This window comes from Sinohyriopsis cumingii, unplaced genomic scaffold, assembly GCF_028554795.1.
Source record: "Sinohyriopsis cumingii isolate HCF-2022 unplaced genomic scaffold, ASM2855479v2 utg000974l, whole genome shotgun sequence".
In the NCBI taxonomy this organism is placed as follows: domain Eukaryota; kingdom Metazoa; phylum Mollusca; class Bivalvia; order Unionida; family Unionidae; genus Sinohyriopsis; species Sinohyriopsis cumingii.
Genome location: NW_028315950.1, coordinates 2084235 through 2100353, shown reverse-complemented (window position 1 = coordinate 2100353; position 16119 = coordinate 2084235). Strand labels below are relative to the sequence as shown.

General features: G+C 35.4%; 1 protein-coding gene across 1 annotated transcript in view; it reads right to left on the bottom strand.

Annotated features, from left to right (window-relative positions):
• LOC149772917 (uncharacterized) overlaps positions 1-15878 on the bottom strand; it is a 36204-nt gene extending 20326 nt beyond the window's left edge. Inside the window, exons 1-5 of the mRNA XM_089947132.1 lie at positions 15760-15878; positions 9970-10514; positions 8233-8391; positions 4807-4909; positions 1833-1889 (exon numbers count right to left, since the gene is read on the bottom strand). Of these exons, the coding sequence (XP_089803258.1) occupies positions 1833-1889; positions 4807-4909; positions 8233-8391; positions 9970-10458 (808 nt within the window). The 5' untranslated portion in view covers positions 10459-10514; positions 15760-15878. The remainder of the gene's footprint in view (positions 1-1832; positions 1890-4806; positions 4910-8232; positions 8392-9969; positions 10515-15759) is intronic.
• Positions 15879-16119: the final 241 nt, after the last annotated feature.

Sequence of the window (16119 nt, the reverse complement as noted above, 5' to 3'; positions counted from 1 at the left end):
TAACATTAGAAGAATGGGAAATAGAAGAAGGGAATGGTTGTTGTTGATGTGGGGTTTAACGCCATTTTTCAGCACATGATAGGCTATACATGGCGGCCAGTATTAATGGTGGAGGAAGAACCCAGGAAAACCCCGGAAAGAACCACGACCCCTGAGAAGCTACTGGCATTGGCTGAATCCCCGACTCGAACCGGTGCAGACAGAGGTGAGATGGCAGTGATCCGTAATGGAGAGCGCTTTAGACCACTCGGGGCCCCCAGAAGGGAATGGTAAGCATCCCACCCATACCTTGGATAAAGATAATTTTGCTTTCTCCTTCAAATATGTTCCCTGATCATATCAACATTAGGAGAATAGGAAGAGGGAATATTAAGAATCCTACCTTTACCTCAAAAATCCTTCTACGAAAGAAAGATTGGATTCCCTGTAAGACACTCTACTTAAAACAACACATCATATGGTCATATGAACCATGACTGCTCTATCCAGTTAAGAAGATACTAAATGAAATCTTCTTACCATCACAATTCAGTGGTGAATGCAAGAGGCTATGTTGGTTTAACTGGGTCTTGTAGTTATCTTGGCCACAGACACAGGACTCATCAGATTCATATTTTGTCTCCGAGAAGCTAAATCCCAGAGATAAATGCTCAAGAAGGTGGAGGCTGCATGCCCACTAACAGCTGTTATGATGTCAAAGATCAAAACACTGCATTTCAATGTGAGGCTGGCAGAAATTGTTCAGATTTCAAAAGCTGAAACAATTGTGGGATGACTCTGACCTTTCTAGATTCTAGAGTATGCTGAGCAAATAAACCACTTAAGCCACAAAGATCTGGCTTGGGAGGTGATGACCTGCTTTTTCATCTTTACAGGAAGAAACAGTCTTTTGCACATCCTGTGATTTATCTCTGTGTACTTCAAGTAGTGCTTGAGGGCACAGACAAAATCGTGCATGGCCACTGCTCTCAACTTAGCTACAAAAAAGAGGGAGCATATGGTGCCTCTCTGACTGACCCTGATGGTAACTGGTTGCCTTTGATGGTAAATGGTGCCCACTTTTTTTCTTCATAGTGCCAGAGAAAATGTTGACTAGTTGAAAGACTGAGGCACTAATAGAGTCTATGTTATTGACTCAACACTAATCCATGGCCTCTTCAGTCACACCCACATACCACTGATTCCTGACATGAGCTGTAAAAAAGACAACAGTCCAGACATGGCTGTAACACTTGCAACCATTGCTGTTTGAAGTGATTAATTTAGCCTTAACATTCCTAGGTAGGTCTCTCGTGAGAGCAAGCAAACTGATGACCACAGACTTGTCCCATTGGAGAATGGCTATCAGAATTATCTTGTAATTGTTGATCATATTTAACGAACAAGTGGGCTCCCCCACAGTATGTATTGGCATTTGTACCTACTGTCACTTCTATTTGTTACTTCTCCAGAGGAAATCCTGTCATGAACCAACCATGGTTGTGCCACTGATATAGGACCTCATTCGTGACTTTTTTGATTGAGTGGTCTGGAAGATGGTGCCACTGAGTCAGCAAAGTCAATTGTAAATAGCACATATCCTGAATAACCTAAAGAGATGCACAAAAAAAACTCTTGCTAAAATCCCCATCCTTTTAATCCTTTTAGAAGTGACTGTGAGTCGACAATCTAAATAACACAGACATGGGTGGAAACATACATTGATTGAGATTGGTTGTTATCTCCATACCAAGGTGAATAAGAAAATGGGATGATTTAAAGTTCACAAGAAAATCATGATGATTAAAAACAGACAAGAGATTACTTCTGACACTGAGGAGAAAAAAACTTACCATATGCTTCTGGAGGAAACCATCCACACTCAAACCCAGTGCCATAAAGGAAGTTGACTGGAACAGGAAGACAACTGAATCTTTTAAGTTGGTAATGTTCTAAGAGTTGATATTTAGATTGAATAGAATGACTCAAATTGGTCAACTTGTCATAGTAAACAAACCAAACAAATTTTCACAAATCTGGGTGACTAGAGACATGAAAATATGCATCTGCAAGATTAGGACTGATGGCATACTTGCCCATCCTGATGGAGAGATATTTAATTCTTGCCATCTCCATTTTGAAACTGTGATTTGCTGAGACACCTTAAGCCTATGATTGACCTCAACTTACCATTGGCCTTGCTGGTATGGAACAAGGTTTAAATGCAATCTTCACTGACCACTTGTCGATGAGAGACTAACTCCTGCTCAAGAATATCGCTCTCCGCCCAATCTGATGGAACATCCATTAGAGGGGGCAAGAAAAAAAGAGTCATTAAAACAAGACCCATTATTAATTTGGATTCATGGGAGGTGTCTCATATGAGGTGTAGTTGTGAAGTTTATTAACTAGCGACACCTGGTGGTGTCAAAGAGAGGTAACAGTTAATGGCTTTTGTCTATATGAGATACACTGAAAAGACAAATTTCATATCTTTAACAATGCTGGATTCAACAGGTAGCAGGAGTATATCCCATTAATGTGATTGGGGAATGTGTATGAAGGAGAAAATATACTCAAGGACTCATGGTCCTCACAAGATTAGACCTCAAATGAGATTTAGACTCAAATGGAAAATCTCACCCATGGCATATATGTCCTGAAACTTTCAGAACTTAAACTCTGGCTCAAAATGGAAAATAAGATACACAAGAGCATAAAAGCCAGCATTTTGTTCACAGCTTACCTTGTGTGGAGCAACTTGTTATGTGCCTGTATTTTGTTCATAGCTTGCCTTGTGTGAAGCAACTTGTTATGTGCCTGTATTTTGTTCATAGCTTGCCTTGTGTGAAGCAACTTGTTATGTGCCTGTATTTTGTTCATAGCTTGCCTTGTGTGAAGCAAGCACTTGCAAAAATCCACTTGAGACATCAATTTTCTTAGAATGTATCATTATATTGATAGTGTACAATTACCTCTTATATTTGTGGATTAAAATAATCTCTAGAATTGATCTGACATTTATTGTTCTGGGTATGACCATACTAAATAGAGTGAGATACAACATGTAAACCAGAAAGCTTTATATACTGAAGAAGGGAGCTAACTCTTTTAGTATGTTTGTTCATGAGTGTGATTTCTTGATGGGAAATGCCCTTCCCAAGATGAGCTTTATCCTCCTTAAGCTTACAAGAATTACACTGAATATAGCAGACAGAAGAGTCAGGTATTACCCTGAATACTGCAGACAGAAGAGTCAGGTATTACACTGAATCTTTCAGACAGAACAGTCAGGTATTACACTGTTGTTGTTGCTGTAGAGTTTAATGGTATTTTTCAGCACAAGATAGGCTATACTTGGTGGCCAGTATAAATGACGAACAAAGAACCCAAGAAAGCCCCAGAAAGAACCACCTACCCACAAGAAGCTAATGGCAAGCTTTCTCACATACCCACATTGGCCCAACCCCCGACTCAAACCCACACGGACAGAGGTGATATGGCAGTGATCTGTAACGTTGAATGCTTTAGACCACTTGGGGGCTCAAAGTATTACAATGAATATGGCAGACAGAACAGTCAGGTATTACAATCAATATGGCAGACAGTACAGTCAGGTATTACAATGAATACTGTAGACAGAACAGTCAGGTATTACCCTGAATATTACAGACAGAACAGTCAGGTATTACACTGAATACTGCAGACAGAACAGTGCAGGTATTACATTGAATATTGCTGACAGAACAGTGCAGGTATTAAATTGATTGCAGACAGAACAGTGCAAGTATTGCATTGAATATTGTGGATAGAACAGTTCAAGTATTACACTGAATACTGCAGACAGAACAATGCAGGTATTATGCTTAATACTGTAAACAAAACTGTGGAGGTATTACACTGAATACTGCAGACAGAACAGTCAGGTATTACACTGAATACTGCAGACAGAACAGTGGAGGTATTACACTGAATACTGCAAACAGAACAGTCAGGTATTACAATGAATATAGCAGACAGAACAGTGTCAGTATTACACTGAATACTGCAGACAAAATAGTCAGGTATTACACTAAATAGTGCAGACAAAATAGTCAGGTATTACACTAAATAGGACAGACAAAATAGTCAGGTATTACACTAAATAGTGCAGACAGAACAGTCAGGTATTACAATGAATATTGCAGACAAAATAGTCAGGTATTACACTAAATAGTAAAGACAGAACAGTCTGGTATTACACTAAATAGTGCAGACAGAACAGTCAGGTATTACAATGAATATTGCAGACAGAACAGTCAGGTATTACAATGAATATTGCAGACAAAATAGTCAGGTATTACACTAAATAGTGTAGACAAAATAGTCAGGTATTACACTAAATAGTGCAGACAGAACAGTCGGGTATTACACTGAATACTGCAGACAGAACAGTCAGGTATTACATTAAATAGTGCAGACAGAACAGTCAGGTATTACACTAAATTGTGCAGACAGAACAGTCAGGTATTACAATGAATAGTGCAGACAGAACAGTCAGGTATTACACTAAATAGTGCAGACAGAACAGTCAGGTATTACAATGAATATCAGAGACAGGCTAGTACAGATGTTACACCAAATATATTAGACAAAACAGTGCAGTCTAAGACAGTGTTTTCATTCTCATCCAATCAAAATCAACTATATAAATATAAAATCATTTGAAATTTCTAACACAAAAATGTCAGGCTCACACTAAGATTAGAATTCTATAATTTCCAGGCCCTTCACTAACATTAACACAAATCATCAATTCTCATTTCATAATATAAACTTGTCTTTAAGATACCATGCTTGGAGTTTTCTTACCCGAGTCAGGTGATTCAAAATATTCTTCTGGAATGCTCTTAAGCAAATGACTCTTCAGAGTTGGAAACTCTGCCACTATCTGCATAACAAGAAAAAAAAATTAAAAAAGGAAAGTTAATGTATTTCATCAGTGACTATGTTACTCAGTGATAAGCATTTTGGCATTATGATAATTGGGAAACACTAATTTAATGCAAACCCAATTATAATTTATCCAATATTTGCAGTACTTTTTTGTAGCTAGTTACTGGACATTTAACATACATGCAATGTAAAATGTTTTTAAGGTAAACCTAATATATTTGTTAAAATTCAATGTGTAACGCTTGTCTTTTGTCACTGACGTAATGAATAATGCAAGCTAACATTTTGTTAATAGGCTGGCACTTAGTCACATATAAACATCTGATAATGCCTAACTTTTTAAAAAATATTATATAAAAAAGAGTTGATCTACATGTTTTAGGATATATTTGAATCTGGAATATTTTAAAATAAATTCCAAATTTTATCACATGTGCTTGGTTATGTCCCTGTCAACAAAGCTCCTTCTAACCTAAAATATATTTTTTCATTACATCACCAGTACACAAGTGTAACTAAACTTAAGCTGTGATGAAAGTTAGGTTAAAAGCACCAGCACTGAGATTAAAAAATTGCCAATTCTAGGGATAGGGTCCCCAAAACATTATTGTTGAAATTGTCCCTAAAGTACATCAATGTTGCTTATTTGTTACAACTTTTTATGCCTCTCCGAATGCCATGACAATCATTTTTAAATCATCTTGTTAATTAAGGGGGGGGGGTGTCCAAATGAAGCCATCAGAATTTCAGAATCACTGCTATATATGCATCAATGTATGTATGTGAATTTACATGTCTCAGAGACTGAAAGTGAATAAATTGTACAGAATTATATTTGATCGCATTCACAATAAAGTCTCATGTCCAAAGTTAATTATTGATATTTTATATTTTTTTAAAAATTATGGTGAACATATGCAGACTGATTTTTCTGTTTCTGGCAGTCATGCATGCAAGTTTCCAGACTCTATCACTTCAGCGTTAACTGTATCTTCTACTAATCACACAAAACAATGCTGCATAGTAGTCATACATATGATACTCTACCTATAAAACCTACTCAGTAATAAATGTCTTGGACAATTTGATTGAATAGATCTCCACTGTCCTTGATAAAGATCTGACAGCAAACACTTATAGGTCATGTTCCTGTGTTACCATAGTTGCTAATTTTATCAACCAATCAGATGAAGTCTTATATCTTCGCATTTGGGAGACCAAGTAGTATGGCTAAGAGTATCAATGTGTGGCAAATAATTTGATTCACCTTCAGATTTCTGAAAGCTGCATTTCCTTTAGCTAATCCAAATGTTGCCATGATATCATCCCTAAACAGGCACTGCCATATCTTAACACAGGACAGTGTCGATATGGTTTTAATCACATTGTGGCCAGAATTGTTTTTATGCCATTATGTGCTTTCTCAGTCTGCCAAATGTCCCTGTTTCTCACTGCTAAACCTAGCATTTATCCCCACATGTTAAACATAAAACATTCAAAAACATCTACATCCAAATATTGACACTGATGTTACAACTTTATTGTCTTAAAACAAGAAACAAAAAAGAGCAAAACCAACAAGTTTTGTATATTTCAAAAATATAATTCGTTTACCTAAAATACAAAGTGACAAAAATTAAAGATAACTTACAGTATGGAGAATGAATTCCTAAGCCCTAAATAAATTTCGAGTAATCCATCTATTGTAATAATGTATCAACTATACAGAAGAATCACTATCTTTGAATCCCAAAATGTCTTTACACATTTAAATGAATCTGCAGTAATTCCATGACAGCTATAAATCCAAACAGTCTTTAAATGAATGTTAGAGCAATGTAATTCCAAAAAATGATTCAATTAAATAAATGAATCAATCCCATCAATATAAATCTTCCAAGACTAATAGTCCTATGAATGCCTAATTCATTTAAATAAGTCTTTATATAGATTTCCAATATGCATTAGAGAGAATGCAATAGGTGGCTTGAATGAATCATCTTGGTATTTAAATATCACAATCAGTAAAAAAAATCAGCTGTTGTGATATTAAATTAGGTCAACTTGGCCTTTCAGAACTCATGTCCTGGAGATAGGTCATGTGATGTTTACCTGACTATAGCATATCTCTACCTTGGAACTTTATGAATGAATCTACAATTTGAAACACAACTCATCTTTAAAGTCCAAACTACAATCATTCTATGTTAGTATTAAAAATGTCCCTAAGAAAATGACTATAATCATGAATAATAATATACATAATATATGTATACATAACACTGAATATAGAGCCTCACAATACCAGCCTGGCCAAAAATACTGACATTCATGGCAAGATAGATATATTCCGGTGTATTATTGGTCCATTAGCATACATTTTATTTATTGGTTCATAGATGTAAGTGCCTTTCTCAGAGTCACACTGAAGCAATTGGACTGATGTTCAACCAAAAAAGCTACCTTGGTTCCATAATTTCTACATGTAGTTTCAATTTTCTGAATCCTTTTTTTTCTATCAATTTTTGTGATTCTGAAAAGAGTGACATTGTTATTTGCACTTTAATTTGTGTATTAAGGGGTCCAGGAGCTTTCTTTAAAGTTGCATATTAAAGAAAGGGTCCAAGAACTTTACATTTAAATTGATGTATTACGGATGTTGTCCAAGAGCATTATTTAAATTTGTGTATTAAGGAAGGTATCTAAGTTTTCTTTAATTTGTGTAGTAATGAAGCTGTTAAAGACTTTTTTAAAGTTTGTGTATTATGGGGTCCAAAAGCTTTCTATAAATCTGTGTATTAAGGAAACCAACAGCTTTCTTTAAATTTATGTATAATGGGGTCTAACAGCGTTCTTTAAAGTTGTTTATTAAGGAGTACAACAGCTTTTAAAACTGTATTAAAGGGTCAAACCACTATATTTAAATTTGTGTATTAAAGGATTCAAAAGCTTTCTTTAAATTGTGCCCTAAGGAAGGGGTCCATCAGTTTTCCTTACATTTCTGTATTAAGGGGTCCAACAGTCTTTTTTCATATTTGAGTATTAAGGAGTCCAACAGCTTTCTTTTAAATTTGTGGTTTGCATCAACCACAAAATCCCCCCCCCCCCCCGTCATGCAAAATAGTTAATGCACACTAATAGATGGCATTACAAGAAAAATAATTCATTCACACTAAATTGATTCATGTGCGGCTGAGAAAGCATTTTCAAAAATTTTTTTAGTTCCAAATATAAAAAAAGTACAAGATTTTTGTGTACAGTAATTAAGTTATCCGTTTTGGGTAAATATAAAATTTGATGATTTCTGGGTATAACTACCTGGGCTGCATGTTGTTGTCGCTCCTCCGCACACTGTAAAATCCAGGCCATGATGGCTTTGTACAGCTCCTCTTCAGTTATCACATCGGTCATCAGTTGCTTCAGCTGGCACATCATTTCCCTGAATGACAGCTCACAAAATGCGTCCTCCTGCAAGATCTGAAAATAAATAAATGTGTATTGTATTAGAGTTTTTAAAAACAAGATAACACATACAGAGAAAAATTAATCATAAAAGAACTGATTGTATTTCATATTAAATACATTTTTTAAATATCAAATAGAAAATGACAAATTTTACTTGAATTAGGAGCATAAGCATAAAATAACAATGAACTTTAAATTTTACATCAGGGTATAATGATAACATCTACATAATCCAACAAGTTAATACGACTAAAATGGTTACTGGACAAATGAAGCAAAAAATAACAAGCTTAACATTTCTGAACAACTAATTTAAATTAAAATGTTCCCAATATTCTTTGCCTAGCCTGGGATAGGAATGACAATGTAAATAGAAGTGACACAGCTCTCTGTAGTGCAAGCACCTGCATCTAGAACTTCTGTTTTTGGCACAGGACTGTTTTCAGATTCAGAAGCGTAGTGTCCTACTTACTAGACGATTGTTTTTATAATCACAAGAATCTCCAATTCTGAATGCCATGGCAGCAAATCTGGTTTTACTTTAGTCTTTAATTAAATAATTACTACTCTTCTTTTGGAATTTGCTATAAACCACTGCATGCATGAAGTTTTCAAGGGCTTCCAAAAAGTCACCTGGAACTGTACATATAGTTCATACCAAACTGGGTGACATCCCCATACTAAATTATTAGCATATGACTACAGCAAATGGGTACTAGTCCATCTGGCAACAACTATCATCGTAAGACAATTCTATCACATTCTTTGATTTATTCATTATTTTTGTTAATCACAAAAATTACAAAATCTTGAATTTAAAATGATTCATATTTCACTAGTTCAATTGCTTTGTGTTAACTCTGATAAACCTGCGCAGTTTTAACAAATTTATGAAGCTTTTAAAACAAATTTAAATATTTCTGAAGGTAAATGCAACTATTTTTAAATTCAACTTTTCTGGGATTCCCCTCAACTTCAATGACTTGTAAAGGTCATATGAACTATTGCCTCCAACCCTATTATTTTTGTCACTTTTTAAAAATGCATCAAATGCTTTACAATTTCTAAAAATAGTTCACCACACAAATTTTAAGGCAATGTGGTAGATGACATGAAAACTAAGTAGATATGAATGAAAAACATGTACTTATACAGTCCTTAAACAACAGTTATAAATACTGAATGCAAGGAGCATCAATTTAGCCTATTTATTTATGTTGTAGTTATCACTTGTGAAATGCTATCTTTCCTATGCACTCTAGAATTGTTACAGAATCTCTTCATGCCTGAACAGTATGTACACATTCTTGAATAACAAAGACAACATGCATTCCTGAATAAGTAGAATCAACACTGAACTGGGAGTATGTACACATGCCTGAACAGTATGTACATGTGCATGAACAGTATGTACACTCCTGAACAGTATATACACATGCCTGAACAGTATGTACACACTCCTGAACAGTATGTACACATTCCTGAACAAAAGAGCATACATGTCTGAACAAGCAGCATGCAAACATGCCTTAGCAAATATTTTCATCATAAATACAAAATGCTTATTTGCAATGAGGACAAGGTTATTACCATGTCAAAATTTTTCTGTATAAATTCTGCAGCCTCATTTTTCAGGTCTAAGCAATTACAATGGCAAGCGATTTCATAGATCTGCATACAATTCTTTAGCTGTATCTGTGATGAAAGAAAACCTGAACAGACATTTTGTATCTCCTGAGCCTGAAGAGTGCTTGCAGCTGGAAGTATGTCCCATACATTATCATCTGTGACTGATATTGCACAGGTATAGAAGAATTCTATTATACTCTCTACGGACTTGGGGTTAAGCCCCTCTAGTATGACATCAACACTCCCACCAGGTGGAGTGCCCCGGCTGCAGAAAAGATTACTGAAGTATGGGGAACAAGCAGTTAAAACCAGCCTATGGGCAGGTAAAGTTAAATCTCCCAAGTATATGATGACATCACAAAGGTTCTGTTGTTGCCGTAAGCTATTGATAGAACCAATGAGATCATCTGCATGATTAGGCGACGTATAATGGATTGAATTTTCCATCATCTGGTAGATGGTGTATTACTTCATGCAGGTTTTCATCACATCTGTTACATTTACACCTGAAAAGATATAAAATAAATGCAGTATACATAAAAAATATGGCACGGCAGCATACAGCAAAAGTTTAACAATAGTTTCATGAAACAGCTGATGCTCTACTAGACAAAAGGCATTTCCAGGAAATCAAGATCATTTCTTCCTTTCAGCTGACAAATGTTGAAACCATCTCCAGTATTCTTCAGACATAACAAGATGTTGTGGTGCACATGTTGGATGTCAGCTTGGTTCCAATTTTCTTTTAGGACAAAGCAGATATCATTGAAAGTCTTTTCATGAAAACCTCACATCAACATGATCATCCATTTGAAACAACAGTGATAAGATATCAGATAGGCAGTGTTTTCATTTAAGATGACCGTTGTTGCGGGCAATTAGACTTGCCCATAGTGTATGCAATATGGCACTGTGTTAGTATGGAAAGACTGTTAAGAATGAAACACGCAAACGAGGACCATGTTAGGGCCACACTGGTCATAGATTAAAAATTATAAATCAATGCATGAATTTTTTTTCTTCACATTAATGATTTTTGTTATTGAAATCAGTAGTGGGGTGCAAATATATGGGGATTTATGAAAAAACTATAGTTGATATGTCAGCAACAAAAAATTAAAACAAAACGTTTTAAGATCAAAGATTATCTCTAGTGACATCATGAGTGAATAAGACAGAATAATGAGTACAGTGGTCCATCGCTGACCTGTCTATTGATCTTGTATTTTCTATGTGTGTGACCATTTGGCTATGTAAGTTAAATACTTTCCTTATTTTCTATTGATAGTAACGGTACATGTCATGTTTCCAAGAAAACAGACAGGTTTCTTGAATTTGAATCCATATGCAACAGATTCATTATAGTCTGATACACATTTAAGTAGCAGACCAGTCTATGTTGAAAAAAAATGGTGCCAAATATTAAGCGAAACAGGCTTTATCCATGTGACTCATGGATGTTATACGACTTACACTAAAAAATGTTCGAGAGGGATGTTTTAGCTGAAGAACATGTTGCATCAGGAAAACGACCCATCAATAGCGCTTTACACATCTTTAAAGAGGAATTTGACAGTGAAGTAATACAGCATTCAGAATCTGTGGACTTTTCAACCTTTGCATAAAAGTTAAACATGTGAGGTAGACTAGTTGAAAAATGTTATGTATAAATAATTTATCATTTTGTGTCTGTATTCTTGTACTAATGCGTATGGATTTAGCCAATTTGTATCAAGAATTTAAACTAACTGCAGATCCAGGTAGGTAAGTAGCAAAAATATACATTTTTGATACAGTTTTCTGTAATTATGGTATGTAACATATAGATTTCTCCTTTTATGCTTATACTCACATTTTTGCCATTCAAATTAGTAATAATTATGCTTATACCTCGTAGGGGGAGGTTGTTATTGACACGTATGAACCTAAAGCAGTTCAGGCTCACATGGTTTTATATAATTTCCCTTTGACCGGATACCCAGGTAACCGGATACCCAGGTGACCAATCAACAGCATTTATGGGTACCCGGGTAACTGATCATTAGGATCAACGGGTATGCAGGTGACCAATCATTAGGACCAACAGGTACTCAGGTAACCAATTATTAGGATAAATGGGTTGCTGGGTAACCGATCATTATGATCAATGGGTACCTGGGTGACTTTTTCTAAAATTCTGATGTCTTTACTTGCCATTCAATGACAACAAAATTTTGAAGATAACCACCACAGCGGTCATACTGGACCTCACATCATCACCATTTTCATCAAAGAGTTTTAGGTGAAAACCCCATTTCAATATGTTTTGGAGTATTTATAAGATTTTCGAGACCGCTGCTAAGGTGGCCATACTGTGGATATCAGATCAACACCATTTTCATTTAGGTCCAAGTAGATATTATTAGAAGTCTTTTAACAGCGATATGACAATGCATTCAAAAGTAGTAGCAAGATTTTCAAGACTGTGTGGCAGCCATACTTGATGTCAGATTAGCACCAGTTCCACTTATAACAGAACTTTTGATGTAAATCCTGTCTCAATATGACTTTCTGTTTAGGTAGAGTTCTGACAAGAATTTTCAAGATGGTCAATATGGTAGCCATATTGTATGTTAGACTGGTACCATTTTCATTTAGAACAAGCTGGATATCATCAGAAGACTTTTAGTGTAAAACCCTTTTGAAATGACCATCCATTCAGGAGATGGTGTAATAAAAAGATAATTTGCAAGATGGCCACTGTGTTGGCCATACTAGATATCCAAGAATCACAATTTTCATTAATGACCAAGTACAGCATTTAGGAGCAACCATAACAAACTAGTGCTAAGAGACCCGCAGATGCAAAACAGATCATAACATTACTCTCCTGGTCTATGACAAGTAACTGCAAACAGAGGACCATCTGCTCTCCATCTGTTACATGGCTTAAGTGTTAACGCGAAGCTTGATTAAACAAAATAAAAACAAACTTCTCAAAAAACAGGTATCAGCTTTCAATGAAGAAAGGCTGTCTTTCTACCTATCTATATCCATCAATATGTGTCATGCCTTTGATCTATATAAATAAACGTGTTGTGCCTCTAACCCATGCATCTGCACTGTACTTTTTTCATACCTCTATGTATTTACCTATCTATATCCCCACATATATCTCATGCCTAAGATCTATGTATCTATATCCTTAGACAGATATGTTGTGTCTCTAATCGATGTATCTACACTGTAGCTATCTATATTCATAGACATGTTGTCTCTAATCAATGTATCTACACTGTAGCCATCTATATTCATAGACATATTGTGTCTCTAATCAATGTATATACACTGTAGCTATCTATATCCTTAGGCAGATATGTTGTCTCTAATCAATGTATCTACACTGTAGCCATCTATATTCATAGACTTGTTGTGTCTCCAATCAATGTATCTACACTATAGCTATCTATATTCATAGACATATTGCATCTCTAATCGATGTATCTACACTGCAGCCATCTATATTCACAGACATGTTGTACCACTGATCAATATATTACCTATCAATATCCACACCTATATGTTGTGCCTCTTATTTAGAACTGAAATAAAAAGAACGCAAATGCCAGTAAATTTGTGCAACTAGTTCGCATTTACTGTATGCTTATTTAGGCACAAAATGTTCCTCGGATTTATATATTTATCTACATCAATAGCTACATATGCTGCACCTCTTATCTGTCCAGCTTTGATTTAATGCCAAAATTCTGCAACCCAATTCTCCAAAGTTGAGATTTCTGTTTTAAGTCTCTCAAAATTATTTGTCATCTATCCTATATGATTTTATAAAGTACTATTATTTTAACACACCAATTTTAATAACTATCTCACTCCAAAAATGTAATAGTTATCATGATCATCCAAGTAATGACATAATGCCGACGCAATGGAAAAAAGAAAAAAGAAAAATGAGGGCTGGCAATATTATCTTCATATAGTTCGGGAACTACCTCTGCCCATCACTTTTCTTACAATCAATGTATATACATGTACAATGATTATCACCTGAGGTCTAATTTCAATGTCAAAAAAATAAAGATCACCACCTCTGATGATACATATGTTAAATAAAATTAACAAATTCAATACCAAATAAAAAGGACAAAAGATGGGGGCTATTTAGAAATAAAAATGGGGAATGCGGGGACACCCTTAGTTATACCTTGTTTTTTTTAAGAAACTGACACATAAATATCAGTTTCCTGAATAGTGGATTTATTCATTTCTGCAATAAATATTCAATTACAGCATTGTATGCTGACTCTGTCACTGCAGAATCAAACTACAGCAGGTGTCAAAACTTTTCTTACCCATTAAAATAATCCACGGCTCATGTTACTGTTTTTAGCTAACAAGTAAACAGAAGGAAACCACGCTACAGTCAGACTCAGTTTTAAGTGATTCAAAGTATACAATGCAGATAAAAGGAATATTTACTGCAAAAATAAAAAAACAATGACCCAAACACCTGTTACCAGTGTATCAGCCTCTCCTGTCACAGCCTCCTGTGCTGGGGTTTCTATTCATCAGGATCAAGTAACCAATCCAGTCTAGAATTTATTTTGGACCTTTAAGCCTCAACATTTTCCTCCCTGTAGGCTTTTATATTCTGTATCTATCATTATGGATTACGTGCCCTTAACTGGTGCCCAAGTTGTTCAAGATCAGTACAACATTTTTTTCATTTAATGAAATAGATATTATTTTTTCATTTAATGAAACAGATCATATTATGCTTCTTTGGCAATAAACTGACTCTATTCATTTGATTCAGTCTATAATCAACCATAATGATCTTTTATCTTTGTTTTTCTTTATTTTATTTTCTGCTCCCTATGACCCGCCCATAGTGGGTACTCTGTGATGCCAAAGATAAAAAATAAGGGCCAATGGTACAGTATAAACTGAACTCTGCTGACCATATGTTTAATGTGTGTAGCAAAAAACAGGAAGAAAAACAAAAACTGAATTATAACCCTCTGACCCATACATGGGGGAAAATGGTGATGCCAGAGTCAGTTTGCTTTGTGACTGAAATTCCACAAATGGAACTGTCAGCCACTACAAAATTGTGAAAACTAAAAAGAATTCTACAGTAACCAAGATTACAACAAAACTGTCCATCTATGTAATAAATGGTTGTGACATATTCCAGTCTTTCAATGGAAGTGTAGTATTGTGGGGAGAGGGATGATGGGGTAAACTGGTACATTATCATAATATAGATGTGGTTTGGTATATTTGAGGGTATACACCTACTGTTTGTCATTGTGCCATTTGTTATTGATGGCAGTTACTAATAAATAGGCTTTATGTGTTAGTGTCTTTCTCTGCATGGTCAAAATGTATTCAGAAGAGAATAAATAAACGAGAAGTAACTGGCCATGTTCAACCACTTGTGCAGGTCCTCTACTAGACTACTGATTCTAAGCAGCTATGGGCTACAAATAATAACTCAATATACAAATAAAATAACACTCACTAAGAGTTAACACGTTAACATAAGACATTAAGTACTGCTATGCTAGGTACAAATAAACCTATGGTGGGCAGACATGTCAGAGGTGACAAGACTGATATACCCATCCGTCGGGTGGTTTCATTTGTGTCCCTCGTGAGAATGTGACCCTGGAAATCGACACATGCAGACGAATTTCCTCAAATTCTGGGTGTCTAAGATAAAGGATTCGAGATAAGGAATCGACTACCTACCATATACTCTATACGTGGGTAGGAAATATCAAGGTAGAGAAAATTAAACATGGCGAATGCGAGTCGTTCACCTGTGACGGGAGGGGAATGTGACGGAAATATTCGTACAACTTCGAGGAGGATATCCCACTGTGAACTACGTCAGTGCACTACGTCATCATTTATTGGCTACTTCCCGGACCGAATTAATTCATGTTAAACGCACGCATTTTAACTGCCAACGGTTTTCAGCTTCTGTACAAAAATAGTAACGGTATTGAATGCGCCTACGGGCTACTTTGACATGACATAAATATGAATTTACAAAACACATTTAATATAACTAAAATACAAACAGCAATGCATAAAATCCTATTAACG